The sequence below is a fragment of the Oncorhynchus keta genome, chromosome 14 (genome assembly GCF_023373465.1).
Source record: "Oncorhynchus keta strain PuntledgeMale-10-30-2019 chromosome 14, Oket_V2, whole genome shotgun sequence".
Lineage (NCBI taxonomy): Eukaryota > Metazoa > Chordata > Actinopteri > Salmoniformes > Salmonidae > Oncorhynchus > Oncorhynchus keta.
The window spans coordinates 16,921,166-16,942,296 of NC_068434.1; the positions used below are offsets into that span (position 1 = coordinate 16,921,166).

General features: G+C 41.8%; 2 protein-coding genes across 8 annotated transcripts in view; one reads left to right on the plus strand and one right to left on the minus strand.

Moving 5' to 3' along the window:
• Positions 1 to 21,131, minus strand: part of skic3 (SKI3 subunit of superkiller complex) — a 59,904-nt gene that overhangs the window by 31,573 nt on the left and 7,200 nt on the right. The window contains exons 1-6 of one of the 5 annotated variants that reach the window (XM_052461205.1): positions 17,131 to 20,600; positions 4,784 to 4,878; positions 4,509 to 4,652; positions 1,712 to 1,803; positions 1,532 to 1,607; positions 1,301 to 1,441 (exon numbers count right to left, since the gene is read on the minus strand). In XM_052461205.1, the coding sequence (XP_052317165.1) occupies positions 1,301 to 1,441; positions 1,532 to 1,607; positions 1,712 to 1,803; positions 4,509 to 4,652; positions 4,784 to 4,873 (543 nt within the window). In that variant the 5' untranslated portion in view covers positions 4,874 to 4,878; positions 17,131 to 20,600. Of the gene's footprint in view, positions 1 to 1,300; positions 1,442 to 1,531; positions 1,608 to 1,711; positions 1,804 to 4,508; positions 4,653 to 4,783; positions 4,879 to 7,570; positions 7,733 to 7,795; positions 7,841 to 14,959; positions 15,140 to 17,130; positions 20,601 to 21,131 lie in introns of those variants that run through there. The other 4 variants (XM_052461203.1, XM_052461206.1, XM_052461204.1 and 1 more) reach the window with 4 other exon arrangements.
• The window catches only part of LOC118375018 (arrestin domain-containing protein 3-like), a 29,372-nt gene continuing 23,379 nt past the window's right edge, over positions 15,139 to 21,131 (plus strand). Inside the window, exon 1 of one of the 3 annotated variants that reach the window (XR_008063787.1) lies at positions 15,139 to 15,480. Coding sequence is in view for 1 of the 3 variants with exons in the window: in XM_052461211.1 (XP_052317171.1) it covers positions 15,225 to 15,480 (256 nt within the window). In the remaining 2 variants the exon portion in view is untranslated. The remainder of the gene's footprint in view (positions 15,481 to 21,131) is intronic. The other 2 variants (XR_008063786.1, XM_052461211.1) reach the window with 2 other exon arrangements.

Genomic DNA, 21,131 nt, shown 5'->3' on the forward strand with positions numbered 1-21,131 from the left:
TTACAACTGCGACCTGGCCAAGATAAAGCAAAGCAGTGCAACACAAACAACACAGTTATACATGGACTAAACAAACATGCAGTCAATAATACAATAGAAATAGTCTACATACAGTGTGTACAAATGAGGTAGGATAAGGGAGGTAAGGCAATAAATAGGCCATAACTACAGAAACAATCAGATGGTGGGTGTTGAAATCCTCTTTCCTTTTGCTTTTAGAGGTGGAATGACCCAGACAATGCTTATTAAAACCTCTCTAGGGTATGTGGGACGCTAGCGTCACACCTGGCCAACATCCAGTGAGATTGCAGAGCGCCAAATTGAAATACAGAAAAGATACAACTATTTTACATAGGTTTAAAGATGAACTTCTTGTGAATCCAACCACGGTGTCAGATTTCAAAAATGCTTTACGGCGAAAGCATACCTTACAATTATTTGAGAGAACAGCCCAGCAGACAAATCATTACAAACAGTAACCAGCCAAGTAGAAGAGTTACACAAGTCAGAAATAGAGATAAAATTAATCACTTACCTTTGATGATCTTCATATGGTTGCACTCAGAAGACATTCATTTATTCAATAAATGTTCCTTTTGTTCGATAAAGTCTCTCTTTATATCCAAAAACCTCAGTTTTGTTCGCCCGTTTTCTTCAGTAATCCACAGGCTCAAATGCAGTCACAACAGGCAGACAAAAATCCAAATTGTATCCGTAAAGTTCATAGAAACATGTCAAACGATGTTTATATTCTATCCTCAGGTTGTTTTTAGCCTAAATAATCGATAATATTTCAACCGGAGAATAACGTTGTCAATATAAAAGGTAAACAAGAAAGGCACTCTCTCGGGATTGCGCATGAAAAAGCTTGGTGACACGGCAGGGTCCACTCATTCAAACTGCTCTTACTCCCTCATTTTTTCAGAATTCAATACTGAAACCATTTCTAAAGACTGTTGACATCTAATGGAAGGCATAGGAACTGCAATTTGAGTCCTCAGTCAATGGATACGGTAATGGCATTGAAAAAAAAAAAAAAAAATCCTACATTCTGAATGGATTTTTCTCAGGTTTTCACCTGCCAAATCAGTTCTGTTATACTCACATACATTATTTTAACAGTTTTGGAAACTTTAGAGTGTTTTCTATCCAAATATACTAAGTATATGCATATCCTATCTTCTGGGCCTGAGTAGAAGGCAGTTTAATTTGGGCACGCTTTTCATCCAAAATTCCAAATGCTGCCCCCTACCCTAGAGAAGTTAAGGGGATTATTTGAGTATATTAGATTTGTTCTTACGTGCTGCTGAGTCTCATTGTCGTGATCCTCCATGCTGTCTGAGAGAAGGCAGGTCATCTGTTGCCATAGCTGCAGCAGCTCTGCCTTGTTAGCACCTTCTCCTTCCTTCAGCTGAATCAGCCTTCGCCACACCCTGGCCACCTAAACACACACATGCATATGTCCACCCTGTGCCACAACAATTAACATATATCCTCTTTCATTTAAAGGGCAACTACTATTGTTACAGACCTGAAAATAGTCCTTCTCCATATGGAAGATGTCTGCCAGTTTTCTGATCGCCTCATAACATTTTGTTTTGTCTGAACTGTGTATGCAGAACAAAACACAGTTAAACACAATATTCCAAGAGCTAATCACAGGGGGGGGAATTATTGATGTAGAAGAGGTATGAACATTTTCATGGCTTACCTTTCATAAAGCTCAATGAGTTTCTGGTAGACTTTGGGTAGTTCCGCTTTGAAATCCGTCTGGTCACTTTTCTCATACAGGTTTGCTAATCCCTAAAACAGCAACAATAACGGATCACATTCTAGTCAGCACTATGTTGACATAGTGATATGCCCCATAACACTGCTCTGGAATAATCTGTGTAAGATTTTGTACGTTTGCCCACTGACAAAGAAATTATCAGTCTATCATTTTAATGGTAGGTTTATTTGAACAGTGAGAGACAGAATAACAAAACAAAAAAACACATGTCAAAAATGTTATAAATTGATTTGCATTTTAATGAGGGAAATAAGTATTTGACTCCCTCTCAAGCAGAAACATTTCTGGCTCCCAGGTGTCTTTTATACAGGTAACTAGCTGAGATTAGGAGCACACTTAAAGGGAGTGCTCCTAATCTCAGTTTATTGCCTGTATAAAAAGACACCTGTCCACAGAAGCAATCAATCAGATTCCAAACTCTCCACCATGGCCAGGAACAAAGAGCTCTTTAAGGATGTTAGGGACAAGATTGTAGACCTACACAAGACCATCGCCAAGCAGCTTGGTGAGAAGGTGACAAGAGTCGGTGCGATTATTCGCAAATGGAAGAAACACAAAAGAACTGTCAATCTCCCTCGGCCTGGGGCTCCATGCAAGATCTCACCTCGTGGAATTGTAATGATCATGAGAACGGTGAGGAATCAGCCCAGAACTACATGGGAGGATCTTGTCAATGATCTCAAGGCACCTGGGACCATAGTCACCAAGATAACAATTGGTAACACATCAATGAAGGTTTGAAATCCTGCAGCGCCCGCAAGGACCCCCCTGCTCAAGAAAGCACATATACATCCCCGTCTGAAGTTTGCCAAGGAATAGCTGAATGGTTCAGAGGACAACTGGGTGAAAGTGTTGGGGTCAGATGAGACCAAAATGGAGCTCTTTGGCATCAACTCAACTCACTGTGTTTGGAGGAGGAGGAATACTGCATATGACCACAAGAACACCATCCCCACCATCAAACATGGAGGTGGAAACATTCTGCTAAGGGGACAGGGCAACTTCACCGCATCAAAGGGACAATGGACGGGGCCATGTACCATCAAATCTTGGGTGAGAACCTCCTGGAGTGGCCTAGCCAGGCTCTGCAAAGAGGAGTGGGACAAAAACCCTCCTGAGATGTGTGCAAACCTGGTGGCCAACTACAAGAAACATCTGACCTCTGTGACTGCCAAAAAGGGTTTTGCCACCAAGTACTAAGTCATGTTTTGCAGAGGGCTCAAATACTTATTTCCCTCATTAAAATGCAAATCAATTTATAAAATTTTGACATGCATTTTTCTGGATTCTTTTGTTGTTATTCTGTTTCTCACTGTTCAAATAAACCTACCATTAAAATTATATACGGATAATTTCTTTGTCAGTGGGAAAATGTACAAAATCATCAGGGGATCAAATACGTTCTCTCTCTCACTGTATAATGTGTAGATAATGTGACTTTTGGGTAGAGCTGGGCGATATGGAATAAAAATCTGTGACGAGAGATTGCCTGAATTGATGCGATAATGATAAAAAGAACGATACATTTATAACATTAATGTGCACCATAGTCTCTTTTTTATTATCCTTTAAATCCTCTTAGATGTAAAGTCCCTTGTTTAGGGGACCTGCGTGGTTCTGGTACCAGTTCCGACCGACATTTTTGCTTGTAGGACACCATAGATCGAAATGGCTTGTATTGAGTGGTAGCCCTGATTCTCACAGACACAGGAGTATGTCTCTTTTGCCTGTGTCAAGCAGGATGTGAAATCAGACACCACATGAAGCTGGGATGTCCCTCTTACCATTTCATTTTCTCTTCCGACTTTCCATCAACTCCTAGATGAACCCTACAGCACAGCCACTAACATATGCCTGGAATCCTTACATCGTAGCACAGCAGGAGCTATTGTTTTTTTTGTGGCTGTAGCACATTCAGAAATCAATTTATATCCAGTAATCTAAAATAATTGATAGATTTTAAACAAAAAAAACACTGGCAGACTGACAAAAGTAATATGTGATGAAAGGCGAGCTCCTAAAGAGTTCAGGAAGCACTTCCTAGAGCCCTGTGAGAAGTTCACAGAGATGGGGGCAGGCGTTTTGATCAAGAGAGACCTTCAGAAAATATGCACATATTCTAACACTAAACATATATGTATTTTACAGTTATAAGGAAGGTGAATTCTTATAGTTAGTAGTTTTATAATTTGAGTATAGTATATTTAGAAAGCATAAGTAATTTCAAGCCTTATTCATATAGTTTTGTTGGATAAGAAATGCATCATAAAATATGTAATATTTGTACCGTGTTGTTGAGCTTGTTTTCTCAAAAGTGACTACACCTCAGCAACTATTTTTACCAGAAAGATGAGATTCAACCTGAGTATGCAGCATTACTAGTTACTGTTTATGTTATTGACCCTCTCACTAGTTAGTGACCCTCTCATGAAAAATAATTACTTTTTGGGATTACGTAGATGACATTTATCAGGTTTTAAACTACTACCATTAATTTCATTAACAATCACCCATATTAGTAAATGTATTTCACTTCAAACGTCACATTTCTCTGGTATAGGTTACTTATCATAATGAACGATACCAGTGAAACGCCAGCTATAAGTGATTGTGTATGGTCAATGTCGATAATTTATGGTTTATCCAATACAGAAGCCTATGTCTAGCGAGGGCCTGTATTAGTTCAGTTGATCTAGGTGTGATGTATCTCCAGTACCTGCCAGGCCAGCAGCTGCTCTGGCTCCAGCTCCAGAGCCTTCCTGTAGGCTGTCTGGGCCTGGTCTGGTTGCTCCAGCTCGCTCGCGGCCACACCAATGAACACCCAGGCATTGTAATTGTTCTTCTCTAGTTTCAGGGCAGCCTGGTGGGGGAATTTGGTTTGATTTGAGACAGAATACCTTTTTCAAAACAGAAAATCCTACAACACACCCAGTTTCCCCTCACACTATTGGTGTGTGTAGAAAGAACATAGAGAAAAGGGCAAGGACTTACCTTGCAGTGTTTTAGAGCCTCTTTAAATTCCTTGTTCTTTATGGCATCTCTGGCATTTTTTAGAGCTGATTTAACTTCTTTGTTTGACATTGTATCTATAAATCCAAGTCAGTGAGAAGTCAATTAAGATACCAGTCAAAGTTGTCACCAAAATAAAGCAATTGGGTTAAAATTAATAGCAACAGGAGTGGAGTAAAATTAGCCAGTTAGCCCAGACATACAGTGCTTTCAGAAAGTATTCACACTTTTTCCAAATGTTGTTACATTACAGCCTTATTCTAAAATTGATTAAATAAATATAAATCCTCTGCAATCTACACATAATACCGCATAAAGACAAAGCTGAAAACAGTTTTCTGTTAAAAAAAGATAAAGACCTGAAATAACTTATTTACATAAATAGTCAGAACTTTTGCTACGAGATTTGAAATTGAGTTCAGGTGCATCCTGTTTCCATTGATCATTCTTGAGATGTTTCTACATCTTGATTGGAGTCCACCTGTAGTAAATTCAATTGATTGGACTTGATTTGGAAAGGAACACACATATTAATTTAAGGTCTCACAGTTGACAGTGCATGTCAGAGCAAAAACCAAGCCATGAGGTTGAAGGAATTGGCCGTTGTTTGCGTTGAGGCACAGATCTCGGGAAGGGTATCTAAACAGTTCTGCAGCATTGAATATCCCAAAGAACAAAGTAGCCTCCATCATTCTTAAATGGAAGAAGTTTGGAACCACCAAGACTCTTCCTAGAGCTGGCTGCCCAGCCAAACTGAGCAATCGGGGAGAAGGGCCTTGGTCAAGCACCGATTGTCAGTGACCGAGCTCTAGAGTTCCTCTGGCGATAGAACAATCTCTGCAGCAATCCACCAATCAGGCTTTTATGGTAGAATGGCCAGATTTAAACCACTCAGTAAAAAGGCACATGACAGCCCGCTTGGAGTTTGCCAAAAGGCACCTAAAGACTGACCATGAGAAACAAGATTATCTGGTCTGATAACCAAGATCTAACACTTTGGCCTGAATGGCAAGCGTCATGTCTGGAGGAAACCTAGCACCATCCCTAAGGTGAAGCGTGGTGGCAGCATCATGCTGTGGGGATGTTTTTCAGCAGTAGGGACTGGGAGACTAGTCAGGATTGAGGAAAAGGTGAACAGAGCAAAAGTACAGCGATCCTTCCTGAAAACCTGCTCTGGACTTTAAGACTAGGGTGAAGGTTCACCTTCCAACAGGACAACAACCCTAAGCACAAAGCCAAACACAATGCAGGAGTGTCTTTGGGACAAGTCTCTGAATGTCCTTGTGGCCCAGCAAGAGCCCAAACTTTTTATTTTACCTTTATTTTACTAGGCAAGTCAGTTAAGAACAAATTCTTATTTTCAATGACGGCCTAGGAACAGTGGGTTAACTGCCTGTTCAGGGGCAGAAAGACAGATTTGTACCTTGTCAGCTCGGGGATTCGAACTTGCAACCTTTCGGTTACGCTCTAACCACTAGGCTACCCTGCCGCACTTGAACGAACATCTCTGGAGAGACCTGAAAAATAGCTGTGCAGCAACGCTCCCATCCAACCTGCCAATGCTCGAGAGGATCTGCAGAGAAGAATGGAAGAAACTCCCCAAATACAGGTGTGCCAAGCTTGTAGCGTCATACCCAAGAAGACTTGATGCTGTAATTGCTGCCAAAGGTGCTTCAAAGTACTGAGTAAAGGGTTTGAACACTTATGTAAATGTGATATTTCAGTTTGCAGAAATGTATAAACCTGTTTTTGCTTTGTCATGCATGGGATGTGTAGATGGCGGTAAAAACAATTTAATCAATTTTATAATAAGGCTGTAACAATGTGGAAAAAGTAAAGGGGACTGAATAGTTTTCGAAGGGACTGTACATACCCCATTCATAGACACAAACTGCTTTAATGCATATTGACTACCTTCTGATTGGGGTACTTAAAAGCCCAGACCACAGTCAAAACATTATTTAACTAGGCAAGTCAGTTAAGAACAAATTTCTATTTACAATGACGGCAAAGGAACAGTGGGTTAACTACCTTGTTCAGGGGCAGAACATTAACACGCATCGTTTGCAATACGTTTTTGGAACATACCTTTCATATCTGCGAGAAATAAAAGTTAAGAACTACACTTTTTGCAGGGTTAGTGTTACGTCGCTTGTTAAAAGACTACCTGTGCAAATTAGCTATCTAGGGTGCCCCAAACACCTGTGTAAGCATAACTCGGGAAGTGTAGTTTCGTTAGCTCAGATGGAGGCACCCATAGATATGGTTCTGTACCAAACTGCAACAGTGTTTTATTTGAAGGATTATTTCTCGCAGAAAGATACAGCCATATGTTACGAAAGCTCTTTATTGAAGTTTCTAAACGTTAGAATACAGCGTCGGTATTATAGTTCACACTAACCAGTCGTGGGCGAAGGTAATCACTGAAAATGAATTCCGCCCAGTCTTAGTTAGCTTAGACACAGATAAAAGGAGAAACCTAAGTTATAGATTCTTTGGCTTAGATCTCGTTGTTTGGGTTACCAGCTAGCAAACTGACTTGGCTAGCAAGATAGCTTGTCATCAACCTAACTAACGTTACTAAGTAGAGCTACCAATAGCCTTACCACATCTAGTTACTGTAGTTATTAACTAAATCAAAATAGCTTTGGTAACGTTAGCTAACAGTACTGTTAAACGGTTGTTTACACTAGTATTTAGGTCGCCTTAGCTTGCTTGGCTCACAACACGTAAAGATGACCTGTAACAAAACATAAGCGTTAACTTTACCTGTATCTTATCTAGATGTTTGTATTCAGTGATTAAAATGTATGTTATAGCTAATTCAGCAACGCGCAATCACAGGTCTTTACTAAAGGGTGTTTGTCCCGGAAGTGAATTCTTCAATTTCGGGCATTGATTTAAAAAATATATATATTTTAAACTTTTAAATCGAATGCCATGATTGTCTCGATTAAATAAAGCCTTTATACTTAAAAGGGGGGAAACATTTACCTTTTTCTTTTTCCGGGTAAATTTGACTCGGAAGTACAACAATGTGCACTTTCATTTGTGAAACTATTTATATGCCCAATGAAGCCGTTTTTATATCAAATAACTTCTGCGTAACAATGACGTACCCTACTGTAATATATTTCCAATAAAATGGGCAAAAATAGCTTTTTAACTAAATATTTCTCAAACAAGTATTTGGCTCGGACTGAGAGTAACCTAACAGGCTTAAATGAAACTCCTGACAATTCACTACCTTTACCACATTAACTGACGCATTCCTTCCTATTTTATTGTGATACAGATTAAATTATGGTAATTCAGAGACTAGAGTTGTGTAATCGTATAAAATATAAATGCAACAATTTAAACGATTTTACTGAGTTACAGTTCATAAATGGAAATCAGTCAATTTGAACCAAAACATTTGGCCCTAATCTATTTCATATGACTGGGCAGGGACACAGCCATGGTAGGACTGGGAGGGCATAAGCTCACCCACTGGGGAGCCAGGCCCAGCCAATCAGAATAATCCCCCCCCACCCCCCACAAAAAGGCTTTATTACATAAATTGTTCTCAGTTTCATCAGCTGAGGTGAAGAAGCCAAATGTGTAGGTCCTGGGCTGGCTTGGTTACACAGGTCTGCGGTTGTGAGGCTGGTTGGACATACTGCTAAATTATCAAAAATTACGTTGAAGGCGGCTTATGGTAGAGAAATGAACATTACATTTTCTGGCCACAGCCTGGTAGATATTCCTGCAGCCAGCATGCCAATTGCACACTCCCTCAAAACTTGAGACATCTGTGGCATTGTGTTGTGACAAAACTGCACATTTTAGTGTGGCCTTTTATTGTCCCAAGCACAAGTTGCACCTGTGTAATGATCATGCTATTTAATCAGTGTCTTATGCCACACCTGTCAAGTGGATAGATTATCTTGGAAAAGGAGAAATGCTCACGAACAGGGATGTGAACAAAATCAGAGAAATAAGCTTTTTGTGCGTATGGAACATTTCTGGGATCTTTTATTTCAGCGCATGAAACATGGGACCGACACTTTACATTCTGCATTTATATTTTATTCAGTATAGTATCAGGTGTTTTTCTCTTTTCAAAGGGTAGCAGATAGAGTTTTACATCTTGACAGAATAAAACATGATTGCACAGAGCCCCTTAGGGGTCAGGGTGGAGAAGAAACAAAAACATCATGGCTAATCAGTTAACACTTTTCTACATTTAGTTATTAATTCCCTCTGATTTTTGTATTGGTCCATGCTATCTGGGACCCTTGGGACAACCCTAACCCATTGCAGTTGAAATGTAAAATGGTTAAGGTAACGGTATGGGTTAAGTTTAGGGTAGTGACATCCCAAGGGTCCTGGATAGTACTGAAGGAGAAGATGGTGGACCGGGATAAAAAAGGAGAAAAGTGGAACATGTTTTGAGTGAATATGGAGGAGTAGATCACACAGAAATTTTGGAAGAGGTACAGTACAAGTGTGTTGAGTGAGGAGGAATTAACTGCAGTGGCAGGTGCAGTGTAGACCGCCAAGTTTTTGAGCCTTGTCCAGATGATTACAAAGATGATTCTGGTGAGGTGGGAGTGAGATCTTTGGAGAATGGATCCTGAGAGCTTTTGTCCCAAATCCATTACAGTGTTTTAGATGTCAAGCTTATGGTCATGTGGCTGAAGTGCGCAAAAGGGAGATTCAAAGATGTGAGAAGTGTGCAGGAGGACATGAGACAAAATAGTGTGTTGTATCGGTGGAAAAAGTTACGTGTGTGTGTGTGTGTGTGTGTGTGTAAACATAGCTGTGGGAAATACGGGTGCTCAAGGTGCTGCAGCACCCCCTGAAATGGTATTTTATTCACCCAAAAGTTGTGCACTGGACCTTTACTAGTCCTGTATTAGAGGACATATGTATCCCTCTGTAGTGCGGGCAAAAAAAAATGTATCACAGAGGATAGCTGTTGTGTTGGCAGCTGCAGAGTACTTGGATGTTCAAGTATTTATTGTAGACTATTGTGTCCCGTTCTCCCAGGCTGCTGGCCTGGAGCAGCATCAGATGGGGCCCAAGTAGTGGAATATTGGTGAGGTTTTACATAATGGGTGCAGGGTTTGTTGGTCTGGAAATTTTTCACAAAGCGTAATGAATTCATACTAGAGAATAGTAGGCTGATACACAGCCAATACAGTAGGCGGCAGCATGCACCTATAAACTCTTGGTGAGCGCTTGCACTTCAAGAAGGATTTACAAGTGGGATGCACTGTCGAGCGCTATGTCCCAAGGAGTTTGTGCTGATCGTACAGAGATTGACAGTCAAATGGCGTCCCTTGACAAGTCAAGAACAAGATGTACAGTACCAGTGAAACATTTGGACACACCTACTCATTCCATGGGTTTTCTTTATTTACTATGTAGAATAATAGAGAATACATCAAAACTATGAAATAACACCTATGGAATCATGTAGTAACCAAAGAAGTGCTTAACAAATCAAAATACATTTGAGATTCTTTAAAGTAGCCACACTTTTGACATTCTCTCAACCAGCTTCATGAGGTAGTCACCTGGAATGCATTTCAATTAACAGGTGTGCCTTGCTAAAAGTTCATTTGTGGAATTTCTTTCCTTATTAATGCGTTTGAGCCAATCAGTTGTGTACCACCCATTTACAAAAGATAGCCCTTATACGTCCATAGAATGGCAAGAACAGCTCAAATAAGCAAAGAGAAACTACAGTCCATCATACGTTAACACTTGAAGCTCAGTCAATCCAGAAAAGGTCAAGAACATTTAAAGTTTCTTCAAGAGCAGTCACAAAAACCATCAAGCGCTATGATGAAACTGGCTCTCATGAGGACCTTCACAGGAAAGGTAGACCTAGAGTTATATCTGCTGCAGAGGGTAAGTTCATTAGAGTTATCAGCCTCAGAAATTGCAGCCCAAATCAAAATAAATATATTTTGATTTAACACTTTTTTTGGTTACTACATGATTCCATATGTTTTTTCATACTTTTAATGTCACTATTATACAATGTAGAAAATAGTAAAAAAAAAAAAAAAAAAAAAAAAAAAAAACCTTGAATGGGTAGGTGTGACCAACCTTTTGACTGGTACTGTATGGTGGAAGAAGTGCAGTATTATCATAATCATAAGGAGACTTATACTTGGAATATGGAGGAGGAATGGAGGGAGAAAAAGATTGGCAGTGGCGGTCTAAGAGAGAGCGGGAGGAAGAAGGTGAGCTTCAGTTGGTTAAAAATGGCAGGAAAAGGGGAGATTTGTTAAAGAAGAATGGTAGGAAGTGTAAGCAGAGTGAGCTGAAGACAGTAGGATAAATCTAAGTGAATGAGGGCGAAGTATCAGAGGTGGTAGGTGTGGTGAAGTTCTCGGAGCCTGAGGCTTGCACCGAGTGTCAGGATAAAGATGAGTGTGACAGTAGTAGTGAAGTGTTTGGAAAAAGTGGACCCTTGCCTTTTGGCTGATCCATTTGTGGTTTCAGGGTGGGTAAAAACAGAGTTGGGTGCTGTGGAATCGGTGAGGGTAACCAGAAGTGGTCTTGTGATAATTGTTTGTGTTTCTAATGGTCAGAGGGAGCAGGCGCTCTGCGTTAAACAAATGGGGTCGAGATGTGAATTGTTTTGCTCTCAAGAAAAGGGTGCCAATGAAAGCAGTGATTACTCGGGTAGCGGTAAATGTGAAAGCTGACCAACTGAAGGGGAAGATCCCGTGTTTGTGATGCTCGTCGTTTGGTGCAACACAGACAGGGTGGTGTGAGTGGAGAAAGAGTCATTGTCTGTTGTTTTAATTTTAAGTATTTTCCCGACAAAGTGATGTTAGGATATAGAAGTTATCCTGTATGAGTTTTTGTGCCAAATACATTAAGATGTTACAGGTGTCAAGCTTATGGGCAAGTGGCAGCAGTGTGTAGGAGGGTGGTTCCTAGGTGGGAGAAGTGTGCAGAAGGGCATGAGACAAAGGAACGTGTAGCTTTGGGGAAAGTAGTGTTAAATGGAGTGCCCATGGGGCTGGGGATCAGAAATGTCTCGTGCGAGAGAGGTTTGAGGTTTCCAGGGTTAGAGTAGTGCAGACGTTGTCATATGCTGAGGCAGTGAAGAAAGTAGAGGAAGATGGGTCAAGGGGGAGGGATCCTGAGAGGAGTGGTGTAAGTAGTAGATATGTACCAGTACAGAGGGATAGGCCAACAAGTGATATGTTTCAGTAAGATTGGATTTTTTGCATTTTTAGCAATGGTTATCAACTGTACTGCAAGAATGGAATGTAAAGTCACAGAAAATTGAGGTTGTGGTGGCAGCTGCAGAGAAGTATTTGTGTGTGCGAGACTTGACATCAAAAGAGTTACAGGGTGTGTTAAGTGGTGATGTCCCATCCTTTCAGGTTGTTGGCATGAAGTAGGACTAAATAGGTTTAAATAGTGGAGAAGGGTGGTGTTTTTGTATGTATGTATGTGGGTGTAGTGTTAGACGGTAGGGTATTTTTTTTATTAAGAACAAATCAATAATGTACACGTGTGTGTGTGTGTGCTCAAAAAAATAAAGGGAACACTTAAACAACACAATATAACTCCAAGTCAATCACACTTCTGTGAAATCAAACTGTCCACTTAGGAAGCGACACGGATTGACAATAAATTTCACATGCTGTTGTGCAAATGGAATAGACAACAGGTGGAAATTATAGGCATTTAGCAAGACACCCCCAATAAAGGAGTGGTTCTGCAGGTGGTGACCACAGACCACTTCTCAGTTACTATGCTTCCTGGCTGATGTTTTGGTCACTTTTGAATTCTGGCGGTGCATTCACTCTAGTGGTAGCATGAGACAGAGTCTACAACCCACACAAGTGGCTCAGGTAGTGCAGCTCTTCCAGGATGGCACATCAATGCAAGATGTGGCAAGAAGGTTTGCTGTGTCTGTCAGAGTAGTGTCCAGAGTATGGAGGCGCTACCAGGAGACAGGCCAGTACATCAGGAGACGTGGAGGAGGCTGTAGGAGGGCAACAACCCAGCAGCAGGACCGCTACTTCCGCCTTTGTGCAAGAAGGAGCAGGAGGAGCACTGCCAGAGCCCTGCAAAATGACCTCCAGCAGGCCACAAATGTGCATGTGTCTGCTCAAACGGTCAGAAACAGACTCCATGAGGGTGGTATGAGGGCCCGACGTCCTCAGGTGGGGGTTGTGCTTACAACCCAACACCGTGCAGGATGTTTGGCATTTGCCAGAGAACACCAAGATTGGGAAATTCACCACTGGCGCCCTGTGCCACTGAGCACATGTGACAGTGGCACACATGTGACAGACGTGACAGTCTGGAGACGCCGTGGAGAACGTTCTGCTGCCTGCAACATCCTCCAGCATGACCGGTTTGGCGGTGGGTCAGTCATGGTGTGGGGTGGCATTTCTTTGGGGGGCCGCACAGCACTCCATGTGCTCGCCAGAGGTAGCCTGACTGCCATTAGGTACCGAGATGAGATCCTCAGACCCCTTGTGAGACCATATGCTGGTGTGGTTGGCCCTGGGTTCCTCCTAATGCAAGACAATGCTAGACCTCATGTGGCTGGAGTGTGTCAGCAGTTCCTGCAAGAGGAAGGCATTGAGGCTATGGACTGGCCCGCCCGTTCCCCAGACCTGAATCCAATTGAGCACATCTGGGACATCATGTCTCGCTCCATCCACCAACGCCACGTTGCACCACAGACCGTCCAGGAGTTGGCGGATGCTTTAGTCCAGGTCTGGGAGGAGATCCCTCAGGAGACCATCCGCCACCTCATCAGGAGCATGCCCAGGCATTGTAGGGAGGTCAAAGGCACGTGGAGGCCACACACACTACTGGGCCTCAGGTCATTACATCAAAGTTGGATCAGCCTGTAGTGTGGTTTTCCACTTTAATTTTGAGTGTGACTCCAAATCCAGACCTCCATGGGTTGATAAATTTGATTTCCATTGATAATTTGTGTGATTTTGTTGTCAGCACATTCAACTACATAAAGAAAAAAGTATTTAATAAGAATATTTCATTCATTCAGATCTAGGATGTGTTATTTTAGTTTTCCCTTTATTTTTTTGAGCAGTGTATAATACAGACGCACACATATACACACGCGCACACACACACACACACACACACACACACACACACACACACACACACACACACACACACACACACACACACACACACACACACACACAGGACAATTGGGCTTGGGGTACAATATCACATTACACAGGGACCTTAAGGGGCATACATACACTTATAATTCTAACAGCGTTTTTGTTAGAGTATTTAAATGTCTAAAAAATATAGTTCAATTTCTTTTTGAAAGGTAAGAAAATGTGTTGGTTTGTAAATTTACATTTGTGAATATGAAATTTGGCCAAAAGAATAATGAAATGAATTACATAAACTAGTTTAAAGTTATTTCTATTGTAGGTAGAATCCAAGCAGTAGGTCTCTACACAATAGTGTAAGATCTTCATAAATGTATAAAATGATAAATCTACTGTCTTGCCACATTTTCCTTACATTAGTACAATGCCAAAAAAAGATACAACACAGTTTATGGGTGGTCATTACAAAAGGTACAGTTTGAGTTTTTCTAACACTTCTTCATATAGTGGTTGGCAGGATAATATTTATGAATAATTTTGAAGGAAACTTCCTTAATTTTCTTAACAAATAGGTATGTGTGTGGCAACATCCAAACATTTTCCCAACAGGTATTATCAATAAAAACGTTCAAATAAGGCATGACAAGGTTCGTCGAAAAATAAAGCAACACCTAAGGGAATGCCATCTAAAACAATTGCAAAATATTTAGATGTTACAGGGAGAGATCTTGTAAAGTGATACGAATTCCTTATAACCAAGTAAAAGACCCTCTGCATTCACAAGTTGACTCACCAATAGGATATTATTTCGGAACCAATATTCTAAAAACAAATAAGTATTTTTATACAAAATATCCCGATTATTCCATATACAAAAAGTATGCTTATAAATGAAGGTCCATGACAAGAAAACTGCTTTTCATCGGCAGGTTTCACTGGAATTTTGTCGATATTCTAATTGCAAACCAACATGAAGTTAAGGCCACCAAAACTAGAGAAGACATGAGGCTTTTTGGAAGTACATACTGACCGTAACGGTAGGAATGACGATAGTTGATCAGCGAAACTCCATTCTTTGATAAGTAACGAACGTATTTTGATAGTATTATGCTTGACAAGCTGGTGAATGGCTTCTTCCCTGTTTGAATGAGAATCGCCATATTCAACGTCTCACTGTAATATTCTGGTTCATACCACGCCCATCGTTTAGACTACATAGTGAAAGAGACTCGCTCCCTTCTTTCATAACTGTTGAACGTTTTAGTTTCTTTACTATTTCTCCGTGCGCTCTTGAGATGTTGGCTACCATAAAGAACATTTCCGTAACCTACGACGGTATGGGCCAAACCTTTAGCAGCGGCGACTTCATTTCGGGGCGAATAACGTTGGAATTAGGAAAAGATTGCAAAATAGATAATCTTTCCATAAAAGCAAAGGGAAAGTCAGAAGTCCGTTGGACAGAACATCGTAAGCAGACAACTGTAACTTACCATTCCAAGGACAAGATGTTCAGCATTGAACAATTTATCATTCGAGAACAAAAAGGCCAAGGTAAGACATCAAGCACAGGTTCCAGAGTTTTATATGGGACATTTATTTACGAAGTAAGGTTATGCCTCTTGTAGTGCAGTAGTAGCGTCGTTAGATCATTAGATAGACAATGCTCGAACGACGCTACTACTGCACTACAAGGGGCATACCGTTGCTTCGTGTGTGTGTGTGTGTGTATATAAATATTAGTACCAGTCAAGTTTGGACACATTCATTCCAGGGTTTTTCTTTATTCTTACTGCTTGCTACATTGTAGAATAATAGTGAAGACATCAAAACTATGAAATAACACATGGAATTATGTAGTAACGAAAAACGTGTTAAACAAATTATTTTATATTTGAGATTCTTCAAAATAGCCACCCTTTGCCTTGATGACAGATTTGCACACTCTTGGCATTCTCTCAACCAGCTTCATGAGGTAGTCACCTGGAATGCATTTCAATTAACATGTGTGCCTTGTTAATTAAGTTAATTTGTGGAATTTATTTCCTTAATGTGTTTGAGCCAATCAGTTGTGTTGTGACAAGGTATGGGGTGTTTTTTTATTTGATTTATTTAACCTTTATTTAACTAGGCTAGTAAGTTAAGAACAAATTTCTATTTACAATGACGGCCTACCAAAAGGCAAAATGACTTAGGGGTGGGTCCCTAAACAATTATTAGAACATTAGGTAAATATTTTTCAATATTACAGTTTCTCAATCGCTTTGGCTAATTTTTTTGAAAATCTTAACATTCTCTAAACTGTAAGTTAAATTGTCACAACTGTTTTATGGGACATCACAACTCTATTGCATGTCTGCAAGATGTAGTAACTCACCTGTCGCGATACGAAACCTTCAGCCCCGCCCCTTGGCCGGCAGCGGGGTTGCTAGAGGTGGTTAGCGTCCCGTTCCCTGGATTGGACAGGGCACTATAGGTACTTCAGGTTATCTCGGTATAACCAGGACCGCTCGCGTAGCCCTGCCTCTCTTTCTATATCGAAGCGTTGTCTGCGTAGAGAGGTCTTTTGCCTTGTCACTCTCAACGGTCTAGCTCTAGCTGGGATGTGTGAACCCCACCTTTATCCTCTAGACTCTTTGTTTCACCACTAATTGGTCCTTGAGTTATTATTAAGCACTAGTCCTACCAGTCTCTATATGATTTCCCTGTGGTTGAGTGTTTCCCCTCTGTGATGTATCTAGTTTAAAGTGTGAAGACCTTTAGTCAACTTAGTCTCACTACTCTGCCCGTCGTCTATGTATCGCTTGGAAAATAAAACTTAGATAGATCGATAAGACAATTAAATGAATCACTACTGGACACACCTTCCTCTTTGTCTTTTAATAGTAACTCATTCTGTCATAGAGCACTGATCTCCGTTTCCAGTGTCCCGGTAGCGGGGAGTGTCAGAGTTGTTATCTCCCGTGCCGTTAACTGTCTTTGAGAGAACCGTTTACTCGAGACAAAATAAGACTACCGTTTATTTTTGAAAACACTCTGTTTTTTGTCTTTTACAATCAAACACACTTCAAAATACACAATTGTTACTCGGTCACACACAGCGTTAATCAAAAACATGCAAATGCCTTAATGCTCTATAAAATGCCTGGTACAATGATAACACTTATCTCTATATTAAAATACTTGTAATAGTTATTTAATTACCTTTGAGAGATGACGAGGAGACCCACGAGATCAGGAGCAGAGTTTCAATCGGTCAGAGTTCTTTTTGAATTTAGTTGGTAGCGACTCCCCTCTACTGGCTGAGAGGTTGTCTTGAAGTCGGTGGTTTACTAAATTTAGAGATTCAAGTTAGACTGGAGAGATCAGAGGTTCTCCGCTGAGCTACCGCAGTGTCTGTGGCGAGAAATACCTAGCCGGGATGAGGAGCTCAATCAATTAAGATATTTTGCATCCTGATTCTGCCAGGCGAAAGGCACTCTGACGACAAAACTACTGTCCAATAGCTAAACGGCAAGAGCCCAAGTTCCAGCAAATTAGAATCTATGGATAATTTTAGTAGTTTAACTAAATTTAGAGATCCAAGTTAGACTGGAGAGATCAGAGGTTCTCCGCTGAGCTACCGCAGTGTCTGTGGCGAGAAATACCCAGCCGGGATGAGGAGCTCAATCAATTAAGATATTTTGCATCCTGATTCTGCCAGGCGAAAGGCACTCTGACGACAAAACTACTGTCCAGTAGCTAAACGGCAAGAGCCCAAGTTCCAGCAAATTAGAATCTACAAGTGATTTGAGTCAGGTGGCAAATTACCCGAAGTCAAATGGTTGTCTAAATGAATTCAGAATTCAAGAAGTCAGCGCCAAAGTAATGGCAAATGTCTCTTTATATACCTTTTGATTCTCTGCACCCGATCTGCTGCTCCTCCCATTCCCTCAGAGCAGAGAGGGTGATGACATATCTTATACAACAGGAAATACTTTTCTTACAGTGCATATATGGGCCTCTGGTTATGACAGAGCCCATTGCTCTTGCAACAATGAGGAAACACTTTTCTTACAGTGCATATATGGGCCTCTGGTTATGACAGAGCCCATTACTCTAGCAACAATGAGGAAACACTTTTCTTACAGTGCATATATGGGCCTCTGGTCATGACAGTGCCCATTACTCTAGCAAAAATGAGGAAACACTTTTCTTACAGTGCATATATGGGCCTCTGGTCATGACAGTGCCCATTACTCTAGCAACAATGAGGAAACACTTTTCCCATTCAGAGGTGTCACTTGAGGCAGAGGGTGATTCTTCCTGACACCAGTCAGGTTCAGTAGTTGGTTGGCTTGAGTCGTCTTCTGGTGGCTTTGCCCAATCCGGTATTTCAGTAGGCGAGGTCATCTCTGTCTCTACCCTTGGTGGGTAAGACAGGGGAAGAGGACCAGGAGGTAGATCCATTTGGCGTTTTACTACACCCTCTCCAGGATCTACCCCTGTCTCTTTTCTCTTAGTGCCTTTAACCGGACTCTGATTTCCAACTCTGGTTATCCCTAGCACTAGTCCGTCTGACCTAGCCGTTATTCCCCATACTGTTGCCCATTTACGCTGTCCCTGCATGGTGCCCTTATCATCAGCTCTGACCATCATTCTCAAATATACACCATCTGTATGTCTACATCTAGAAGCTATTCTACCATTTTCAAATATATCAGCATATTCTCTCTCCATAGGCCAAACCTCATGTTTGTCCTCGCTATACCACTCCTGCCTTTTTCTATCACAACTCTTAAAACATAAGCATCTCTTGCAAAGCGCCACTCTAACACCATCCTTATTGCCCCACTGGCATGTGTACTTTCCTCTGGTTCCTGATTCACAGCCTGTGCATCTTTGAACCCGTCTCTGTTGTCCTTCTTCTCCAACCTGTTGAATAGGTCTCGTAAGCCATCCCATGTAATTCAACAGTGCCAGTTCTCTTATCCCAGTCTACTTCTTGTCCCTTGTAAACCATTGTTAAATTTAACTCTTCTGGCTCTTCTACGTGTCCCCATCTGTCTCCCTTGTTTACTATGGGTTTTAGGGTTGGCCACTTATCTCTGCGGGCTAGACATAACATACATACGTTGTCTAACATCCGTCCTCTTAACACTGATCTCCCGCTGAGTACCCCTTCAGTACTTCTATCACATGAGCCACATGTTTTAAGAGCGGCAGGGTGAGGAATTATTACTACTGGTGCTATCCACCCTACAGGATAATCCCTAGTGTCTGGGACTCAGTCATACCCTTACGTTCTAATTCTTGCCATCTGGTTATTACTCTGTGCCCTATTGGCCTATTAACTTCTTCTTCTTCCCAATCTTCTTCCCCGGACTGGGTGTCTTCCATGGGGCCCTGGAGAAAGAAAGGTTATTCTCCTATTGTCTACCTTGCCCCTTCCTGGTTCTCTTTTTGTCCCTGCGACTTTGAGGTCCATCGTTCCCCTGGGGGTCTTTCTGGGTCAGAGCTCCTACAGCTCTTTCTGCGGCCAGGGTCAAGTCGGCCAGTCTATGGCCTAAGCCTGAGAGGTTCTCCCCTATATCTTAGCTCTAACTTTGTGTCTGGACCATTCCTTTCAGGCCCTCTTTGCTCAGGTCTGGGGGGCACTGAGGTAATACAAGTGTGCCAGTAAGAATGTCTATGATTCCCTGGCTCCCTAAACCTGTACCCATTTTGCCTCCTAAGGCCTCTTTGGGTTCCTCTTCTGTGCTTCCTACTGAAGTCAGTCAGAGTTTCACTTCCCCCTGTCTCAGTACACCCAATCACTTTGGACATTGGCTCTCTCCTAGCCTTTCTAATGGCTATTTCATCGTCTGCGCTACATAATTGCGGCCACATAATTGCTTAGGTTCCACTGGCCACAGCTGAGTCTTTCCCATTTTGGTGGGAAGATTTGGCAACTCCGTAGTGGTCTAGCACTCCCGTACATGAACCAAGGGCTCTGTTTTATTATTTTAGCATGGTGAGGTCTTCCTGAGACCAATGGGCTTCCAGGTCTTTGACTATCAGAGCCTCGTCCCACTGCCCGGTCAGCGTACCATTTCCTATGTCCCCAGCCACCCTCCGGTGGTTAAGGGTCAAGGTTCGGTATCCCGGCTTTCTCCATGCCTTTCTGGGCCATGATTCGCTTTTCCAGAGATTCAGGTTGGGTCCGTTGGGACTCAACTTCCTGATCCATCTGTCCCCTTCCTCTGTTACTGGCCCCGTGGCTCCCCACGAGGTCACTGGGCCCGCATAAGTACCAATGGGGTCATGGCTACGCCTAATGCGGTATGCTACACCCCCTTGGTAACAATGAGCACATATATGAAGGTGGTTCCGCCTAACACTACCCCGTTGGTAGAGTCTATCCCTAGTGGCAATGGTTCCAATTGGCCACAACCCCCACAATTTGTATATGCCTTAAGGGGATCTAAATGTCTTTCCCACATGTCTATGAACCATATTCTACTCTCCTCTACCTCTATTAATACCCCTGCTTCCCCTACTGGTTCTGTCACTGGGGGGGCACTATTACTTTAGCCATCCTTACCCCGTCCCATGGCTTGACGTGTTCCTCCTGGTCCTGCTGGGAGTGGGGGGAACGAATATGGGTAAACACAATCCCCAAACTACTTTCAAAATGTTTGTGGGCCACCCCATTTCTTCTCCGCAACTTAGGATCAATAGGACGGTTACCCAGAGGACCAGTGGGACGGCCTTTAAGGCTGTGTTCCGCTGATCTTTTGGTTTTAGTTTTCTCATTAATTTGATTATTTGGACACATAGCATGCCAACTAGGCCTGCTTCAATGATCCGCGCCACATAGTGTATTCCAATTATGGTAGCACACATAGGTTCCATTTTACCGTCTGTTCCGTTCTTCTCTATTGCACCTATTTTACTTACTACAGTCATAGCTGCGGCCAAAGCTTCTAAACACAGACAGACCAAATAATATTTTCCTAATATTGTGTACATTCTCTGGATTAGTATTATCGGTACAACGGACAGCATTATTTTTGTCCCATCGTTAACCCTAGTCTAGCAGTGGCCACTAATGAATTAACAAACAGAGTAACCCAAGTTACTAAGCCATTATTATGCCTATTTTCCCATGCTATTTTCCAAAAAATTACGAGAACTAATATTTGACAGCAGATGTTTTCCCATACCTGGTCCGAGAAGGGACTATA